This window comes from Mesocricetus auratus, unplaced genomic scaffold, assembly GCF_017639785.1.
Source record: "Mesocricetus auratus isolate SY011 unplaced genomic scaffold, BCM_Maur_2.0 Super-Scaffold_100676, whole genome shotgun sequence".
Lineage (NCBI taxonomy): Eukaryota > Metazoa > Chordata > Mammalia > Rodentia > Cricetidae > Mesocricetus > Mesocricetus auratus.
The window spans coordinates 11,868,757-11,887,159 of record NW_024429266.1 but is presented as its reverse complement, the minus strand read 5'-3'; the positions used below and the strand labels follow the sequence as shown (position 1 = coordinate 11,887,159).

The 18,403-nt window shown below is 45.4% G+C and overlaps 1 protein-coding gene and 1 pseudogene across 1 annotated transcript; both read right to left on the bottom strand.

The window, feature by feature from the left end:
* Nucleotides 1-5,393: 5,393 nt before the first annotated feature.
* Degs1 (delta 4-desaturase, sphingolipid 1) lies at nt 5,394-13,506 on the bottom strand. Its single transcript, XM_040737848.1, has 3 exons — nt 13,317-13,506; nt 8,782-9,524; nt 5,394-5,849 (listed from the first exon to the last, which is right to left on the bottom strand). The coding sequence occupies exons 1-3, from the start codon at nt 13,396-13,398 to the stop codon at nt 5,703-5,705; spliced, it is 972 nt and encodes a 323-aa protein (XP_040593782.1). The 5' UTR covers nt 13,399-13,506; the 3' UTR covers nt 5,394-5,702.
* A 1,549-nt stretch (nt 13,507-15,055) lies between these two features.
* LOC101835227 lies at nt 15,056-16,545 on the bottom strand (annotated as a pseudogene).
* Nucleotides 16,546-18,403: the final 1,858 nt, after the last annotated feature.

The window sequence follows — 18,403 nt, the reverse complement described above, 5'->3', positions numbered from 1 at the left end:
ACACTTTACAAAAAAGGGCTATGGGATCTTCTGGAAGTGATTCAGCCTATCTGGCTATACCCCTAAATGAGAGACCTACAATAAAATTGTTAATTAATGGAAAAGAATTTGAAGGGATAATGGATTCGGGAGCAGACAAAAGCATTATTTCACTCCATTGGTGGCCGAAGTCTTGGCCCACTGTTGTTTCATCTCATTCTCTACAAGGTCTTGGATACCAGTCCTCTCCTGCCATCAGTGCCTCAGCCTTAACCTGGCGGGATGCTGAAGGCAAACAGGGATGTTTTACCCCCTATGTGTTGCCACTCCCTGTAAATTTATGGGGACGAGATGTGTTACAAGCCATGGGCATGACCCTAACTAATGAATACTCCCCCAGGCATCAGCCATTATGGCAAAGATGGGGTATACAAATGGTAGAGGCTTGGGTAGGCAAGAACAAGGCAGAATAAAACCCATTACACAACACGGAAATCGGGGTAGAAAAGGACTGGGTTTTATTTAGGGGCCGTTGAGGCTTCACGACCCATACCATGGAAAACAGAGGAGCCGTTATGGGTCTCTCAATGGCCTCTATCCTCTGAAAAATTAGAGGCTGTCACAAGATTAGTGCAAGAACAGGAACGGCTGGGGCATCTAGAGCCTTCTACCTCCCCATGGAATACACCAATTTTTGTTATTAAGAAGAAATCTGGGAAGTGGAGATTACTCCACGACCTGCGGGCCATTAACAATCAGATGCATCTTTTTGGCCCTGTTCAAAGAGGCCTTCCTTTGCTTTCTGCACTTCCTCAAGATTGGAAGCTTATTATTATAGATATTAAGGATTGTTTCTTCTCTATTCCACTTTACCCACGGGATAGACCAAGGTTTGCCTTCACTATCCCTTCTCTTAATCATATGGAACCAGACAAGAGATTTCAGTGGAAGGTACTGCCGCAAGGCATGGCCAATAGCCCAACAATATGTCAGCTATATGTGCAGGAGGCTTTGGAGCCAATTAGGAAGCAATTTACATCTTTAATCGTTATCCATTATATGGACGATATTCTTATTTGTCACAAAGAGTTAGATGTTTTACAAAAGGCTTTTCCCATGCTGGTGGCTGAATTAAAACAGTGGGGATTAGAGATTGCCTCAGAAAAGGTTCAAATTGCAGATACAGGCCTCTTTTTGGGCTCAAAGATTACTCCCAAAAATATAGTTCCTCAGAAAATAGAAATTCGCAAAGACCACTTACAAACATTAAATGATTTTCAGAAACTTCTGGGAGATATAAATTGGTTGAGGCCCTTTTTAAAAATTCCATCTGCTGATCTAAAACCCCTCTTCGATCTCCTGGAGGGTGAGCCTCATATCTCCTCACCCAGAAAATTTACTCCCTGCCGCCCACCGAGCCTTACAGATGGTGGAAGAGGCCTTACAGGAAGCACAATTACAACGAATTGAGGAGTCACTACCTTTTAATCTGTGTGTTTTTAAGACAGCTCAATTGCCAACTGCAGTCCTGTGGCAACATGGACCATTACTTTGGATTCATCCAAATGCTTCCCCTGCTAAGATTATTGACTGGTACCCTGATGCTGTTGCACAGCTCGCGCTTCGCGGAATAAAAGCAGCTGTTACACATTTTGGCAGGGATCCTGATTCCTTGATTGTGCCTTATACTGCTGCACAAGTTCAGACCTTGGCAGCCACATCTAGTGATTGGGCAGTTTTAGTTACTTCCTTTTCAGGACAAATTGATAATCATTTTCCAAAGCATCCAATTTTACAGTTTGCCCTAAACCAGGCTATAGTGTTTCCACAAGTGACAGCTAAAGACCCACTCCCAGATGGGACTGTGGTGTACACTGATGGATCAAAAACTGGTATGGGAGCTTATGTGGTCAAGGATAGGGTTATATCTAAACAATATAATGAAACTTCACCTCAAGTTGTAGAATGTCTGATAGTACTGGAGGTTCTTGAGGCTTTTCCAGGACCCCTCAATATTGTATCAGATTCCTCTTATGTGGTTAATGCAGTTAATCTCCTTGAGATAGCTGGAATAATAAGATCCTCCAGCAGAGTTGCTAACATCTTTCAGAAGATACAAGCTGCCTTGTTAAATAGGAGATTTCCTGTTTTCATTACCCATGTCCGAGCACATTCTGGACTCCCAGGTCCCATGTCCTTAGGGAATGACTTAGCGGACAAGGCTACAAAGCTGGTGGCCGCTGCCTTGTCTACCCATGCACAAGCAGCAAAAGAATTCCATAAGCGCTTTCATGTGACGGCTGAGACCTTGCGCCGTCGTTTTGCTCTATCCAGGAAAGAGGCTAGGGAAATTGTTACTCAATGCCAGAATTGCTGCGAATTCTTACCTACTCCCCACATGGGAATAAACCCACGTGGCATTAGACCATTGCAGATGTGGCAGATGGATGTTACTCATATTCCCTCTTTTGGAAGGCTTCAATATGTTCATGTTTCTGTTGACACCTGTTCTGGCGTAATGTTTGCCACACCCCTAACAGGGGAAAAGGCCTCATATGTGATTCAACATTGCCTTGAGGCCTGGAGTGCTTGGGGAAAACCCAGAATTTTAAAAACAGACAATGGACCAGCATATACCTCTCAAAAATTCCGACAGTTTTGTCGGCAAATGGATGTTACCCATCTAACTGGCCTACCTTATAACCCTCAAGGACAGGGCATTGTGGAACGTGCCCATCGTACACTCAAATCATATCTGATTAAACAAAAGGGGAGTATTGAGGATGTTCTACCCTCGGTACCAAGAGTTGCTGTATCCATGGCACTTTTTACCCTTAATTTCTTGAACTGTGATGCCCAAGGCCACACTGCGGCTGATCGCCACAGTTTAGAGCCTGATAGGCCAAAAGAAATGGTAAAATGGAAAGATGTCTTGACTGATCTCTGGAAAGGCCCGGATCCTATTCTTATAAGATCCAGGGGAGCTGTGTGTGTTTTTCCACAGGAGGAAGAAAACCCCTGTGGATCCCTGAAAGACTCACTCGAAGAGCTCCTTCACAACTCCAGAATAAGAAGGATGGAGGCCAAGTGGGTGATGAAGACTCTCCTACTCGGGATGATGGTTCCTAGTATGATGGGAGAGTTACGGTGGGCCATCATGTCTACCTTCCCCTACCGATGCCAGTGATGCAGAATGCCCAGGTGTTCCCTAGATTTTTCACAAATAATAGAGAGTTGGGGCTTGCCTTTTTGCCTTTAGATCCTCAGATACAGAGTTTTCAGGATGAGAGAACCTTGTCATTAGTAGGAAGCTTGTGCTTTACTGTGATTTCTTCATTAAAGGATAATTTTATTCATATGGATCCAGAAAGATCTAATGCTAATCCTTTTGAATTAATGGAAGCTGTACTGATCTTTCTCCTATGATAGTGAGAAGGGACAGATTGGAAAGGGGCATTAGGCAACAGTCTGAGTGAGGGACAGAGCTATGGATCATCTGATTGGTCCTCCTCCAATGTTAAGTATACCCCTTTTAAGAGAACTAATTATTCAGCTGCCCTTTATTTGGGTTGTGAGTAATGATACCTTAGGTAAGAATCAGAAAGAAATAAATTGCTCTGCTTAGAATTGTTTTTATGCATTATGCTGGGATGCTATTAAGCACCCTTTTGCTTTGGTAATGCGCATGCCTCGATTTGTTCCAGTTCCTGTTGAGACGCCAAGTAATTTGAGTTTGTTTAGGGAAAAGCGAGATTTTTGGGATCTCTGCTATTATTGTGGGCCTGATAGCCACCGCCGCGGTTACTGCTTCGGTTACCGCCTCGGCCCTTGCACTTTCCGCCACTGTGCAGACAACTCAAACCATTAATGAACTATAGGCCACTGTGACCATGGTCCTAGATAAACAGGCCACTGCCAATTCTCAGATACAAGGAGGCCTGATGTTGGTAAACCAACAGATTAATTTGGTTCAGGAACAATTGGATATATTGTGGCAGATGGCCCAATTGGGATGTGAACAAAAGTTGCCTGGCCTTTGTGTCACTTCAGTACAATATGAGAATTTTACAAGAGCAGCTAACCTGTCAAAAGCTCTGTCTCAACATTTATTACAGAATTGGACTTTTGAGTTTGAGCAGACACTCCGTGAGTTGAGAATGGCGATCCTGCAAGTGAATTCGACGCATCTGGATCTTTCTCTGATGGAAGACCTCTCCCCTGGATTTCATCTGCATTTTCTTATTTTAAGGAATGGGTGGGGGTAGGATCATTTAGCCTAGTTCTCTGCTGTGGAATAGTGTTGATGCTTTGGATGGTGTGTACGCTCAGAGCCCAAACAAAAGGAGAAAGTGGTGGTGGCACAAGCACTTGCTGCCTTAGAACACGGAGCATCCCCTGACATTTGGTTAACCATGTTAAAGCAATAGGTCGCTGGCCTCCCAGCTCTTGCACCCCACGAGGCTAGTCTCATTGCACGGGATAGAGTGGGTAGGCTTCAGCAGCCCAAGGAGTTGCAAGGCTAAGCACTGCACAGGAGAGGTCTGCGGTATAACGACTTTCTCCTGGGAGATAAGTCATCTTGCATGAAGGTTCTATGTCATGATCTCCTTCCCCCAGAAAAAGACATCGGACTGGTCAGGACTTCCTCTGGGGATAAGACCCTGGAGAGGAGCTTTGTACATGTTCCGAATTTGCACATGGGGATTTGACCTCTATCTCCACTCCAAAGTTGTGGGTGTCCTATTGCTTCAAAAATAAATGAATAGGGGGAGATGTGAGGAGCCGCCCTCGCTATCGCTATTGCCGTTAGAAGATGGCGCTGACATCTGCTGTCAGTTGGAGTTAACCGTTAGAAGATGGCGCTGACATCTGCTGTCAGTTGGAGTTAACCGTTTAAGCTGTGCCTCTCCCGTGGCGTCATCTGGGGTGATGTGCAAACCACCAATCCCGGCTCTACACGTCTCACTCGGAGCTCCTAGGCTTATATAAGGGGCTGGGTTTCTTAGCTTGGGGTCTCCCTCTAAGAAGCTGATCATCTATCTCTCAAGATGCATTAAAGCTTTACTGCAGAAGGATCCGAGTGTTCTGCGTCGTTCTTGCTGGCGAGACGGTAGCGCGGGACAGGTGACAAATTCACAAGTCACAAGGATGGAATCCTTGGCTCCCTCAGGACTCACAGACAGCTCCTCCAGAAAGCCTTGCTGCTTATAGAGCCTGAGGAGGGCTTTGTGATGGAGAATTTTATCAGCTTCCTGAATCTTATAAGCCTCCCTTTTCCCTCCAGAAGTAGATGTTTAAATCCAGCTAAAGTTAAGCCTGTAACGAAATTACTGAATTAAATTTTAAGTTCCCGCAAAACCCTGGTAACTATAACATATAGTTAGCAAAATATAAAAATATACTGCGATTACCAGTTCAGTTTATTAGGTGTTTTAATAAAGCAAAACTTTATAGTGCAAAATAACATAATAAGCTTTTCATGATATGCTTACAGAATGACAGACACAGGTGGAGGCACCTTTAGTAACAGTAATACAATGCATGAGTACAGGCGAGCGCAAGACTTGACTGAAGACTGAGTAGCTTTTGATGCCGCCGAGATCCTGGCTGGAAATTACGACAGTGCAGCTTCTGAGCATTTCTCATCTTAAGCTTAACAAGATAAAAATTCCACTTTATCAGCTATTATGAAACTGTGCAGAGAATTCCTTTGGCTGTGATATTTACTCTTGCATCTCATTCCCTTTTGGAGGCCTCTTCACCCGTGAGTAGGGACTCAGTGTGTCATCCATCACAAAATCATACAGTACTTTGACCCAGGAGTTGTATTGGGGGAGTTTATCGTAGTATTCAGCTGCTATTTTCCTCACCTGGAAGTGAACACACAGTAAGGTGAACAGTGAGTGTTACTGAGGCCTCAAGAGGACAAGAGGACAGGTGGGTGTCTGACAGACAGAGGGACAAAATACCAACGAGCCAAAGGGCAATGCTTATGGTCCTTCAGCCTGCAGTCCTTCATGATGTCTGCAGATCACATGACATAAACAGCTCCATCATAATCCACACTGAACTTAGGGCAAAGCCACTGGCAATCAGAAAGATTAAACTAGAGTCCCGCCGGGCAGTGGTGGTGCATGGCTTTAATCCCAGCACTCGGGGGGGAGGGGGGGGCAGAGGCAGGAGGATCTCTGTGAGTTCAAGACCAGCTTGGTCTACAAGAGCTAGTTTCAGGACAGCCTCCAAAGCCAGAGAAACCTTGTCTTGAAAAACCAAAAAAAAAAAAAAAAAAAAAAAAAATTGCTAGAGTTCCAAATAGTAAAATGATAAAGCCGGTTCAGAGCCCGGACTTGACTCAAGACACTCCTAAGACTGAAAATGTACTAAAGATCATCTTTAGCACAAGAAGTCGATGAACTGTAGACATAAAGACGTAAAGCTAAAAACTTCAAATCCTTAATAATAAGAATTAAACCTCGGGTATTGGTCAGCAAGGTCCAGTTCACACACTGACACATAATGGCTGTGGTTCTTAGAAAGCTGTGAACAAACTGAAAAAAAAAAAAGGTATGCTTAAAAATGACTTGCCAGATTATAATGATCCCTCATGGAAGGCCTCACCCTCCCTGGGGAGTGGATGGGGGTGGTCATTGGGGGGGTATGGGAGAATGGGAGGAAGAGGGAACTGGGATGAATATGTAAAATAAGACTGTTTCTAATTTAAATAAAATACATAAAACAGTGCTTTGGCAGGGTGTGATAGTGCACTCCTTGGGAGGCAGATGCAGGCGGATCTCTATGAGTTCCAGGCCAGCCTGGTCTACAGAGCGAGTACCAGGACAACTAGAGCTGTTATACAGAGAAATCTTGTCTTGAAAAACAAAACAACAACAAAAATGTTATGTGTTGAAGCTGGAGAAATAGCTCAGTGGCTAAGAGTACCAGCTGCTCTTCCACAGAACCTGTGTAGGGTTCCCAGGACCCACATGGTGCCTCACAACTGCCTGTAATTCCAGTTTCAGAGGTTCCAATACTCTCTCTTGGCCTTTGAGGACAACAGGCATGCACATGGTACATGTACATGCTTGCAAACATACATACACATAAAATAAGAATTAAAATTAAAAAACCGCTTGTGAGGTGCAGAACTCATTAAAATACGTAAAAACCCTTTTAAAAGTTAAACTATTAACGTACATAGGGACTGTGCAATAGATGTCAGGTGGGTACTGAATAAACAGTTCCTCATAGACAGACCTCTTGGAAGAAGAGGAAAGACAGGGCTGTCCAAATCTAGGCCCGTTAATCGTGTATTGACAGACGAGAAAGGAGACAGGAAGGAGGAGCAGGCAGTGAGGTCACCAGTGTGCCACAGGCCCTAGGTAAGCACCGCCTGGACTACACGAAGTTTTTAATTTGGGGACTGGTCCAGGAAAATAGCCATATTTGACGAAAAATTTTTGCTCATTGGTTGACTGATTCTTCTCCTTAAACTGTGATTTTTTTTTTAAAGTAAGAGTTCCCTAAAAAATAAACCCAGCTCCCTTGTCACAGATGAGGGAAACATGGGCTATAAAATTATGTCTGGTAGTACACCAGCAGAATGACACCCAGAGGTTTCTCCACAGACTTGGTGCAGTTTTCTCTCCAACTGAAAAGATGAGGGCAACAGGGAGCCTTCATGTGCCCTTCACCTGTCTCCCAATTAGCCTTGGGCACACTCACGTGTGCACTCTGTAGATGACAAAAGGACTCCTTGCTTTCTTCCTTAGCTGTGCCAACTTAACCTGTATTTCACCTCCAAATACTGCAACATTATTTCCAAAGGACACTTGTCCTACAAAACCCTATGAGCGTTATACCTGGTAATCTAACCTTGACGTATATTTTTATGGTATGGATTACTCACTGAGCCAGTTTTGTTACAGGCTTTTCTTAACCACATCCAAAGAAATAATCACATACTGCAATGTTATCATGTTGTATATAATTTTTCAATTGTGTTTAAAAATTTGAATGAGTATGACATCATGAAGTATCCATTAGGGTTCCCTTATATACATAATTTTTTTAAGTAAAGAAAAACTATTTTTCATATGTATTACCTGTTTTTTTAGAATTATGGGGAGGTTTTTCTTTCTTTTTCTAACAGAACAGGCTACTTTCTTTGTTTTTGTTTTTTTTGAGACAGGGTTTCTCTGTGAAACAGTCCTTGAACTCACAGAGACCCTCCTGTGTCTGCCTCCCCAGTGTCAGGCGACTCACTCTGAGGATGGAAAGGCTGGCGGGAAGGCTCGGCAGGAAAACTGCCGAGGTTAGTAAGAGTAGCTAGTTTTGGAAAAGATGGAAAGAACGAAGGTTGCACTGTCTTCTTTTGCTTACGTCACACATAATACACTGAAGGTCTACTGTCCAGGCAGATCCCTGCCAGGAAAGGGTAACAACATGGGCACTGATCACCTGTGTGCTACAAAAGTAATAAATTTTAGCCAAGTACAACAGCTTAATGGTGATGAATGTTCCATGAACAGATACTTCCCGCACAGACCGCACAGAGCAACAGTTTTCTAATCCTGAGCTAGTTTAGCAGGTAAGAGATTTGCATGTCTGAACGCTAAGCATGACCACTAAGCATAAGGACCCAAAACAGAAGATCTGAACCCTCAGTGCAGTTAGGCTGGTAGACAAAGGATATATGTTTTCCTTTTATCTGACAAAACATACTAGATTACTTTTACAATAAGCAAGCCATGACTAATTTGACTACAACATCATCAAAAACAAAGTATCAAGTCCTTCACTTACCAGGGGCAGGTTTTTTCCAGGAACACTGGGGAAGTCATGGTGTTCATTATGGTAGCCTACATTGAAGGTCAGTAAATTTAGAGGCCCATAATATGAGTATGTTTCGTGTCCCTTTAAGAACATGTAATGTTCGGCTATAAAATGCCCAGAAATTGGGTGCAAACCTAGGCCAAGCAGGGTTGCCGCCAACATGTAGACTAAAGATTTAATTCCAAAAACATAGTAAACTATAATGTCAAAAATGATCTGGGTCACAGTATTGATGATTTCCAGAGAAGTAATTGGTTTGCGATTGATGAATAGGGGTCTAAAAGCATAAAAGAGAGGCTGAAGGACAACCCAGACAAGCTTCCTGAAAGCGGTGCAGAAGAACCAGCCCTCAAAATTGGTAGGAATATCCACATCGATGCCATCAGCTCCCAGGTATCGATGGTGGTCCATGTGGTATCTCTTAAAAGAAATGGAATATGGAACTCCCAAAGGGAGGTTAGCAAATATTCCAAACCAGCGATTCCATAGCGATTTGTGGTGGCCGAAGGGGAAATTGTGAGAAATCTCATGGATCCCCAGAGTCATTGAGTGGTTAAGGCAGCTGCCAAAGACATAAGACCAAAATATGACCCATTTCCAGTCCAAGTCTTTCACTAAGTAGAAGGAAACCAACTGGATGAGAACCATCCCAGTTATGATCCAGATCAGGTTGGGGTCAGGTTTCATCAAGGATTTGATCTCTGGATACTTTGCTATAAGAAAAGAAAATACAAGTCAGGAACAAAGAAAAGCACACAACAGTTTGACAACTATAATTAATGCAATTAGATTTTTCCCTTTTCTAAATCATAATACTTCCCCCTTATAGACTTTAAAAAATATTCATTTCCTAATGGGAAGGAATACATTCTGATAAGAAAGTCACAAAATAGCATGACACAACAATTTATGCGACAAAAATTAAACAAGCTGGACATTCCAAATTCTCTTATATTAAAATAATTACATCTATGCTTACACAAATACACACATATTTTCTCTTTATTTTTTGTTTTTATATGTGTGAGTGTTTTGCCTGCATGTATGTCTGTGGGCTGTGTGGGTTCAGTGCCTACAGAGGTCAGAAGACGGTATGGAATCCCCTAGAACTAGAGTAACAGGCAGTGTGAGCAACCATGTAGCACTGGGAACCAAACCTGTGTCCTCTCTAAGAACAACACTGAACTAAATCTAACCGAAGCTCTGGCATAGTTATCTTATATAAACCATTAAATTATCACAGCTGACACAAGAAAGAACATAACATTTCTTTTTATAGATCTTCAAATTATAAAACTCATTTTCATGGTTCTCTCAGACCAATAAACTTCCTCCAAGTAATTCTACACTGAATCTTCCCAGAACTTTAAGACAAACTGGCACAGTGACACACACCTCTATCTCAGCATGCAGGAGACTGAGATGGCTAGTAAACGCCAGGCTAGTGTGAACTACAAAGTAAGATCCTGTCCTAAAAGGAAACAAACAAAGCAAAACAAACTCCCCAAGCCCATGTATAGGGGCCTCATATAGCAGCCGGAAAGGAAACCAAAACAAGTGCTTACCAACAAGAGAAACCAACACACTGGACCCCCTCCCTACACCAAAAGAGTTAACCCAAAATGGGCCATAGATCCAACAAAATTGTACAACTCAAGAAAAAAACGGTAAACTGAACCTGCATTATAATCTTTTTTCCGGATGGGCAGCACTGGGGAGGTCTACTTTAACCCCAACACTGGGGAGCAAGAGGCAGGCAGATCTCTGTGAGTTCCAGGCCAGCCAGGGTTGTTACACAGAGAAAGCCTGCCTTGAAAAACAAAAAAACCAAACCCAAAAAACCAAAACTTCTTCTTTTTTTATAACAATACCATCAAAAAGAGCAGGTGACAATCTAACAGACAGGCAGATACATTTGCAAGTCACCTATTTCATAAAACAATCATTATCTAGAATATGTAACGAACACTTAAAACTCAACTGATAACCCAAAAATTAAAAAGGCAAAAAAATTTAATAAAAAAGATTTATAAATGGCACCGCCTCCCAAAAACCACATGAAAGATACTTGACATCATTAGGAAAATACAGAGACCATAAAACCGTTGTCATTTAAAAAGACAGTTGTAGCTCAATGGTAGAGCATCTGACTAGCATGCCTGAGGTCCTACACTGAATTTTTAGTACAAGTAAGGGTGGAGTCAAAAGGAGAGTTTAGTGGGTAACCCTGAGGTTATTCCTTTGAACCCACACAGAAAGCATGGTGTGGTGGTGCACATGGTGCACATCTGTCAACCCAGCAGGAGTATGGCAAGGGAATGTGCTGAGACAGAAGACTGTTCCAGAAAAGCTAGGAAGCTTTGGGACCAGCTAGCTTGAAATGGCCAGCACAGAAGCAGAAACAAGACAGATCCTGCGTCAAAGCAATGTGGTAGGAGAAAGCCCGCTCCAGGAAAGCTGTCTTCTGACCTCCACAATTCGTGTGTGTGTGTGTGTGTGTGTGTGTGTGTGTAGCACACACACATGCCTACACATGAAAAGACAGGCAGTAACTAGGTAGTGGAGAAACCAGAATCTTCAGGCACTTTTGATGTAAGTGTAAAATATCGGGCTGGAGAGATGGCTGAATGGTTAGGTGCACTGACTGCTCTTCCAGAGGACCAGGGTTCAATTCCCAGCTCACAACTGTCTGTAACTCCAGGATCCAAAATCCTCACACAGCCTTACTTATCGGTAAAACACTAATAAAATTTTTAAAATGTAAAATGGTTTAGACTGACATTTAACCAAAATGCTAACAAAGAACTGCCAAAATGATACCCAAAGGAAAAGCATCCATACCTTGTACACGAATGTTCAAAGGAACATCATTAAAAACAGTTGCAAGGGGAAAAACATGCTCAAATGTCTATCAGATACCTACTAAGTAAAATCACCATACACGGGAGTATTAAAGGCTTGGTCCCCAGTTGACGGATCTGATCACTGAGAGGATCCTGAAGGCTCCAACCCAATCAACAGACTAATCTCTCCAAGGATTCACAAAACGATGGCATACAGGGAGGAGGAGCTGGTCACCAGAAGCATGCCACAGAAGTCATGCTCCTGCCTGCTCTCTCTCTCTGCTTCCTGGCTAGCACGAATGGGAATCAGCTTTTTTTTTTTTTCTTCAAGCCCTCTTCACCATGATTTTACCAGATCCCCACCCAAAAACAATGGCAGCCGGATCACCAATGGAAGCCATCAGCCAAAGTCAGTCTTTTCTCCCCTGTGTTGCTCGGGCATTTATCACAGCAGTGAGGCAATGACTAGCCAAACCTAAGAGCCCAAAGCAACTGACAGGACAACCGCTGATGAAGTTTCACCTTTCCGACCTAGTCACTCAATTCAAGTTCTGCAGAAGAAGCCAGGGGAGCAGCTCTGAGGTGGAGACCCAACCAGTACCAGGAATCCCTGAGTCTGAATTCCAGGACTAGGAAAAAAAATCCACTTTAAACGGCATCTATCCACTCTTATCTGTGAAACACGACATTTCTAAGTTTAGCTACTACTGAACAAACCAGGACCTCACCCACCCAATGGGCAAAGATTTTTAAGAAAGAGTGTAAAAATGGTGTATATAAGACGATTCCTCGTATTTAGTGGCCTTTTATTGATTTCCTCAATTTTTTAAAAAACAGCAAAAGTTAGAAAAAAACAAAACCTTTCGATCTCTATCTAGCACCAGGAAGAAAAAAAAAGCATAGTCTTCGGCTGCAATCTAACCCGGATGGGAATGGTCTTCATAACATTGCCCCACACACACCTTTTTTAAAAAAATGCCGGCCAGACGAGGACTGGAAAGGGAGAATTAAAATGGATAACCCAAGAACATTATCAATCCCCTTAAAAGCAGTGACGAGACTTCTCCATGCCACTCGGAAACCCCTAACAGGCTCCAGACTCAGTTAGGCCTAAAGTCCGGGAGGCTAAGCCTCGCTCGCGCCGTTGCTAACCATCCGGTCCGGCAGATAAGTGGGAAAGGACGCCCCGGAGGAGCCGTCCAGTCTGCGAAGTCTCGGGCTACCGGGAGCTGGTCCCCCGCTAGGCCAGCGGCTGCCGGGGCCACGTGATCAAGGATCCCGGGGCCCGGGGATGCCCCAGGACCACGCCCTGAGCCTAGCGGGCGCTCCGGCTCGAGCCCACTCACCCCTCCCGCCGTGGGGGGGGGGTGTCACTCTGGCGTCGGGACAGCAGGAGGCGAGCCCGGGTCGCCCTACCGAGGAACCGTCAACTCCACAGGCCGGCGGGGGCCGCCAGCGCCCGACACCGGAGGGACAGCGGCGCGCGGGGGCGCCTAGGCCCCCATCCCGCCGGCCTTGGGCCCGCCCGGAGCCCGCCCCGCGCCCGCACTCAAACAGCCGAGCGTCTGGAAGGAGCCTCGGAGGCCGAGCTCACTCGGCGCGCGGGAGGCCGCGCAGGGCCCGCACACGGCCGCGCGCACATAACGGGGCTCCGGTCCTCACCCAGGATCTCGCGGCGCCGGTCGGCGTGCGGCTGGTCCGAATAGACCCACTCGAAGTCCTCTCGGGACACGTAGTTCCCCATGGCGGCAGCGGCGGCGCCCGGACCCGCTCAGCCTCTCGCTCGCGTCCGGGCTGCGCTCAAGTGGCGGAGGTGGCCGCTCGTTTCCCGGCTGGTGTAGGTCTGCGGCGGGGACGCGGGCGGGGGCGGGGTCTAAGGCCCCGCCCCGCCGTGACCACGCCCCGCCCGGGAGGCCTGCGAAGCGGCGCCTGGATTCCGTGGCCAACAATGTTGCCTGCTCACAAAGCCTGGGAAAAGGTGAAAAGGGAGCGAAAAGTCTGAGGCCCGATAAGGCTGCCGCTTTAGCGCCTCCGTGGGTGGAGTGTTTCGGGGCGGCTACCTCTCCACGAGCCCAGAAGATCACCGGCTTGATTAAATGGCAAAGGGCCCAAGTTTCGTTTAAATTTTAATAGCACATTATCCGTTGTGCCATGCATGATTGGTTGCCTTCTCAAACTAACTCCGGAAAAATAAAAACCTTTCTGATTGCTCTTCTCTCTCCTCCCTCCCTTATCCTCCCCCCCCCCATTATATTTGCTTTGTTTACTTCGCTTTTGTTTGTTGGAGTAGGGTCTCACTACCTAGCCTAGGCAGTCCTCCAACTGGCGGTCTTGCTCTTGCCTCCCGGTGGAATTTCAGGCTTGTCTCAGCTTGGTATCAAGAATAGGGAAGGGAGAGATGGGGTGGAGTTTGTGGCTCTGAATTTCCCTTGTTCTGAGGGTTGCTTAATCATATGTGTCACAGAAGTGATCGTCTGAAACTTCCTGCGAGAGACGTGTGTCTGTTGCGGGAGGAGGGTGATTTTAAAATGTGTTACTCCTTCACTAAGGAACTATAGGGATTGGGGGTGTCCTAGTTGATAGGCTAGAGCCCTGATTTCATACTTGGAGCCAGGGAGTGAAAGGAACTGCTAATTAAGATTACACCCTGGGGAAAGGAGTGGGGATTGGGGGTGGGAGGGCGTGGGAGGAGGGGAGGGAGAGGGAGCTGGGATTGACATGTGAAGCAACCATGTTTCTAATTTAAATAATAAAAAAGAGATTACGAAGATTGTTCGGTAGTAGCTCAGGCTTTTAATCCCAGAACTTCTAGGCAGAGGCAGGTGGATCTGTGAATTCAAGGCCAGCCTGGTCAACAGAGCAAGTTCCAGGTAATGCAGCCTTAACAAGAGAGGTGAAGAGACAACCAGATGTCCAAGTCTGATGAGTCTGCAGATACAACAACTGCTGTATAAGAAACTATAAATAACGTAAGAATCCACTAAACTATATTACAGGATACGACCTTGTGGGCTCTGTGTTCTCTAATTTAAAAAGGGAAAAACAAGTTAACTGAATTAAAAGATAAACTAACCAAGCTGCGATGCTTATTTGTTCCAAAAGGTTAAAAATGATATGATATTATTAAAGGATATATATACACACATGCATATTATATATACACATACACTAGTGTGTGTGTGTGTGTGTGTATGTGAGAGAGAGAGAGAGAGAGAGAGAGAGAGAGAGAGAGAGAGAGAGAGAGCATAAGAATGCAATTGCTTTCAGAGGTCAGAAGAGGATATCACATCCCTTAGAACTAGAATTGCATGCAGTTGTGAGACACTTACCCCCCATGTGTGCTAGGAACTGAGCTCTGTAAGAGCAATAGACACTTTTTAACTGTCAAGACATGTTTATTACTAAAAATAAAAGCAACTGAAGCTTATCCCAGGGTGACCTGTCAGCACAGGAACACCCGTGATGAAGTGTGTTAATATCTTCTCTGCTTCTCACCGGCTGCCATCTTCCACAAAAAGTAAATTTTAGTTTAAGTTAAAAAGTGGTGATGATGAAAAGAAAGTGGTCTCTACCCCCTTCCTGTTCAATCTGAAGACTGCATGGGGCTACATTGTGGACAGCCTGCACTTCAGGTGCTGTGGTCCAGCGTCCACCAAGGGGTCGTGTGTCAGGACCTCTGGCAGGTGAGGTGACACAAAGACGTCACGCTGAAGCTTGGGTGGGTCCAGGGATCCTGACAGAATGGAACCCTCGTGGTCATCATCAAAGGTCTGTGTCTCAAAGGCTGCAAGGCTTGGAGTGGCATCGTTCTCTGAGAGCTCCTGGGAGCTGGCCCTTTGTAGGTTTGCATACATCAAATCTCACCCACCCATCACCGACACAGTTCTGAACTTCTGGACGACTCTGAATCAGGCTGTGGATGGTTGGATGAGGAAACTCAAAGAAGTCAGCACCACATGAAAGTGGGTTAGGCATCAGTGTCCCGGCTGTAGCACTGACGGCCCTTCTTCATAGCACGCATCCGGGGTCATCTTCAGGAACAGTTTCAAACTGGGGCTGCATACCACCATTCTTGAGCTGACAGATATGTACACTTCTGGTCTGGGCACTTCATGGGGCATACACTCAGGTACTACGATTGCCCACAGGGTAGATGGCAGTCTCATTATGGACACCAGGTCAGCTGGTGATGGATCTCCCCAGGCTGTGTACCGTTAGACCCAATGGGCCACCAGTCGTGCAGCCAGGGATCCAGGGCATGGTGGAACCAGCTTGTGCCTCCTTCCTTTTTCTTTTTCTTGGATGTTGTCTTCAGAGCTTCCAGTTTGTCGTTCTCTTTGCTCTTTTCTTTTTTCCTCCTCCTTGGATTTCTTCCCAAATGGTTCCGTGGCCCCAGTGCTGGGCCCAGCTCCCTGTATAGCTCCCTCAGAGCTGGCCACACCATGAGCCAGGAACAAACTGGAACAGTGGGAAGGAGCTCTGGCCTGTGGATCCCCTTCAGTTAGTTACAGCCTAAAGCTGCAAAAGCTTCATCGGCACAGGCTGCTCTTCCAGAGGACCTGAGTTCAATTCCCAGCAACCACATGACCTGCAGGCATAACACCATATGCGTAATAAATATATAAATCTTAAAAAAAATTTCCTCAAGATGAGCAATTTTATCACAAATAGCAGCGTTTGCAAACACCATGGCCTTGGCCACTTTATGCAGTCTCAAGCACTTCAACCGGACCTTCTCATCCTGGCTCTTCTTCGGAAGCTTTTTCACCCTGGCCTTGCTGGACAGCTGGCTGCTGGGCTCAGAAGCCAGGCCGCCACCCAGCATGTTCATGATCCACCCCCAGCTCAGGGGACTTTGGGATTAGGAAGGCATGGAGGGTTGGTAAAAGCAATTGGTGCTCGAACTAATCGCCGTCAATCACTGAGTCATCTCTCTAGTCCCTAAAGTCAGTTAGTTCAGGTATCATTTGGATGGGTGAAGGTATGAAGAAACTCTTGCTGGGTGTGGTGACCCAGTTGTACGTGATCCCAGCTGCACAGAAACCTAAGGTAGATAGATAACAAGGTCCAGGATTGCTTGGGCTACAGAGCCAATGCAAAAAACGACTCTGGGAAAATCAGCAAAACCCAGTGCCCTCCCTGCCCCTCCCAAAGAGAAAATACTGGAGATAGAGTTCAGTGATAGAGTTTCCAGTAAGACGCTAGGTTCAGGATCTACCACCTCCAAAAAACCAAAAGCAAAAAAGCAACAACGCCTTATAATTTCTTATAATAGTGCTTATTTTTTCAAGCAGTTCACACTAAAGAAAAAAAGCCGGGGGCTGGAGAGATGGCTCAGAGGTTAAGAGCACTGGCTGCTCTTCCAGAGGTCCTGAGTTCAATTCCCAACAGCCACATGGTGGCTCACAATCATCTGTAATGAGATCTGGTGCCCTCTTCTGGCCTGCAGGCATATATGGAGGCAGAGTGTTGTATACATAATAAATAAATAAAATCTTAAAAAAAAAGAAAGAAAACAGCCAAAACAACTGAAGTACAGTACAAAAATAAATTTCAAGCTACATTGCACTGTGCTACACAATGATTCTGCCTGGAAATGTAAAAGAATGGGGCCAGAAGTGAGCTCAAAGGCAGAGCTTCTAAGTGCCATTCACATGGCCCTAGGTTCAACCCCCAGTACCTAAAGGGTGGGGATGTAAAAGAACCTGGAGTAGTGTTGGGATAGCCTTGTGGTAATAGCAGTCAGAAAGATGAAGCAGGAAGATAATGAGGTTGAGGCTAGCCTGTGCTACATATGGAGAGCCTGTTTCAAAATTTTTTAAATGAGAAAGATTTTGAACTATTAGATAGTTATGGGTACTACTTTAGTTATAGCTAAGTACAATTTGATTGATTGATTGGTTTGTGTAACCTTGGCTGTCCTGGAACTCCATCTGTAGACCAGGCTGGCCTCAAACTCACAGAGATCCACCTGCCTCTGCTGGGATTAAAGGCGTGTGCCACCAACGCCCGGCAGTTCTTTTTTTATTATTGTTACTTTAATTTTAAATAGCTTGCTTCACATGTCAATCCCAGTTCCCTCTCCCTCCCCTCCTCCCACACCCACCCTCGCTATTCCCCCCCAGCCTCCCACCCTATCCCCACTTCCTTCCACATAGGGGATCTCCAGAGTGTGTTATGGACACACGATGTCTGTTTGTATTCGAGGGATAAACGCTGATCCACTGCCCAGGGCCCATAGGTAGCCCAGGCCTCCTCACTGACTCTCATATTCGGGGGGTCTGGATCAGTCCCATGCTGGCCTCCCAGCTGTCGGTCTGGGGTCCAAGAGCTCCCCCCTTGTTCAGATCAGCTGTCTCTGCTGGTTTCTCCAGCCCATTCTTTGCCAATTTGCTCATCGTTCCTCTCTCTCTGCCACTGGGTTCCAGGGGTTCAGTTCAGTGTCTAGCTGTGGGTGTTTGCCTCTGCTTCCATTAGTCACTGGATGAAGGTCCTAGGATGGCATATAAGGTAGATGTCAAGTTCATTACCAGGAATAGGCATTTAAGGTGGTCTCTCCACTATTGCTTAGCTTGCCAGTTGGTGTCATCCTTTTAGATCGCTAGAGGTCTCACTGGTGCCAGATCTCTCTTCAAATCTATGACTCCCTCAACTATGGTATTTCTCATCCTGTTCTCCCCCTATTTTACCCCCCCCAACCTTCCTGTTCCCCCATGACCTACTCTCTTTTTAAGGTTCTTAATGTATAT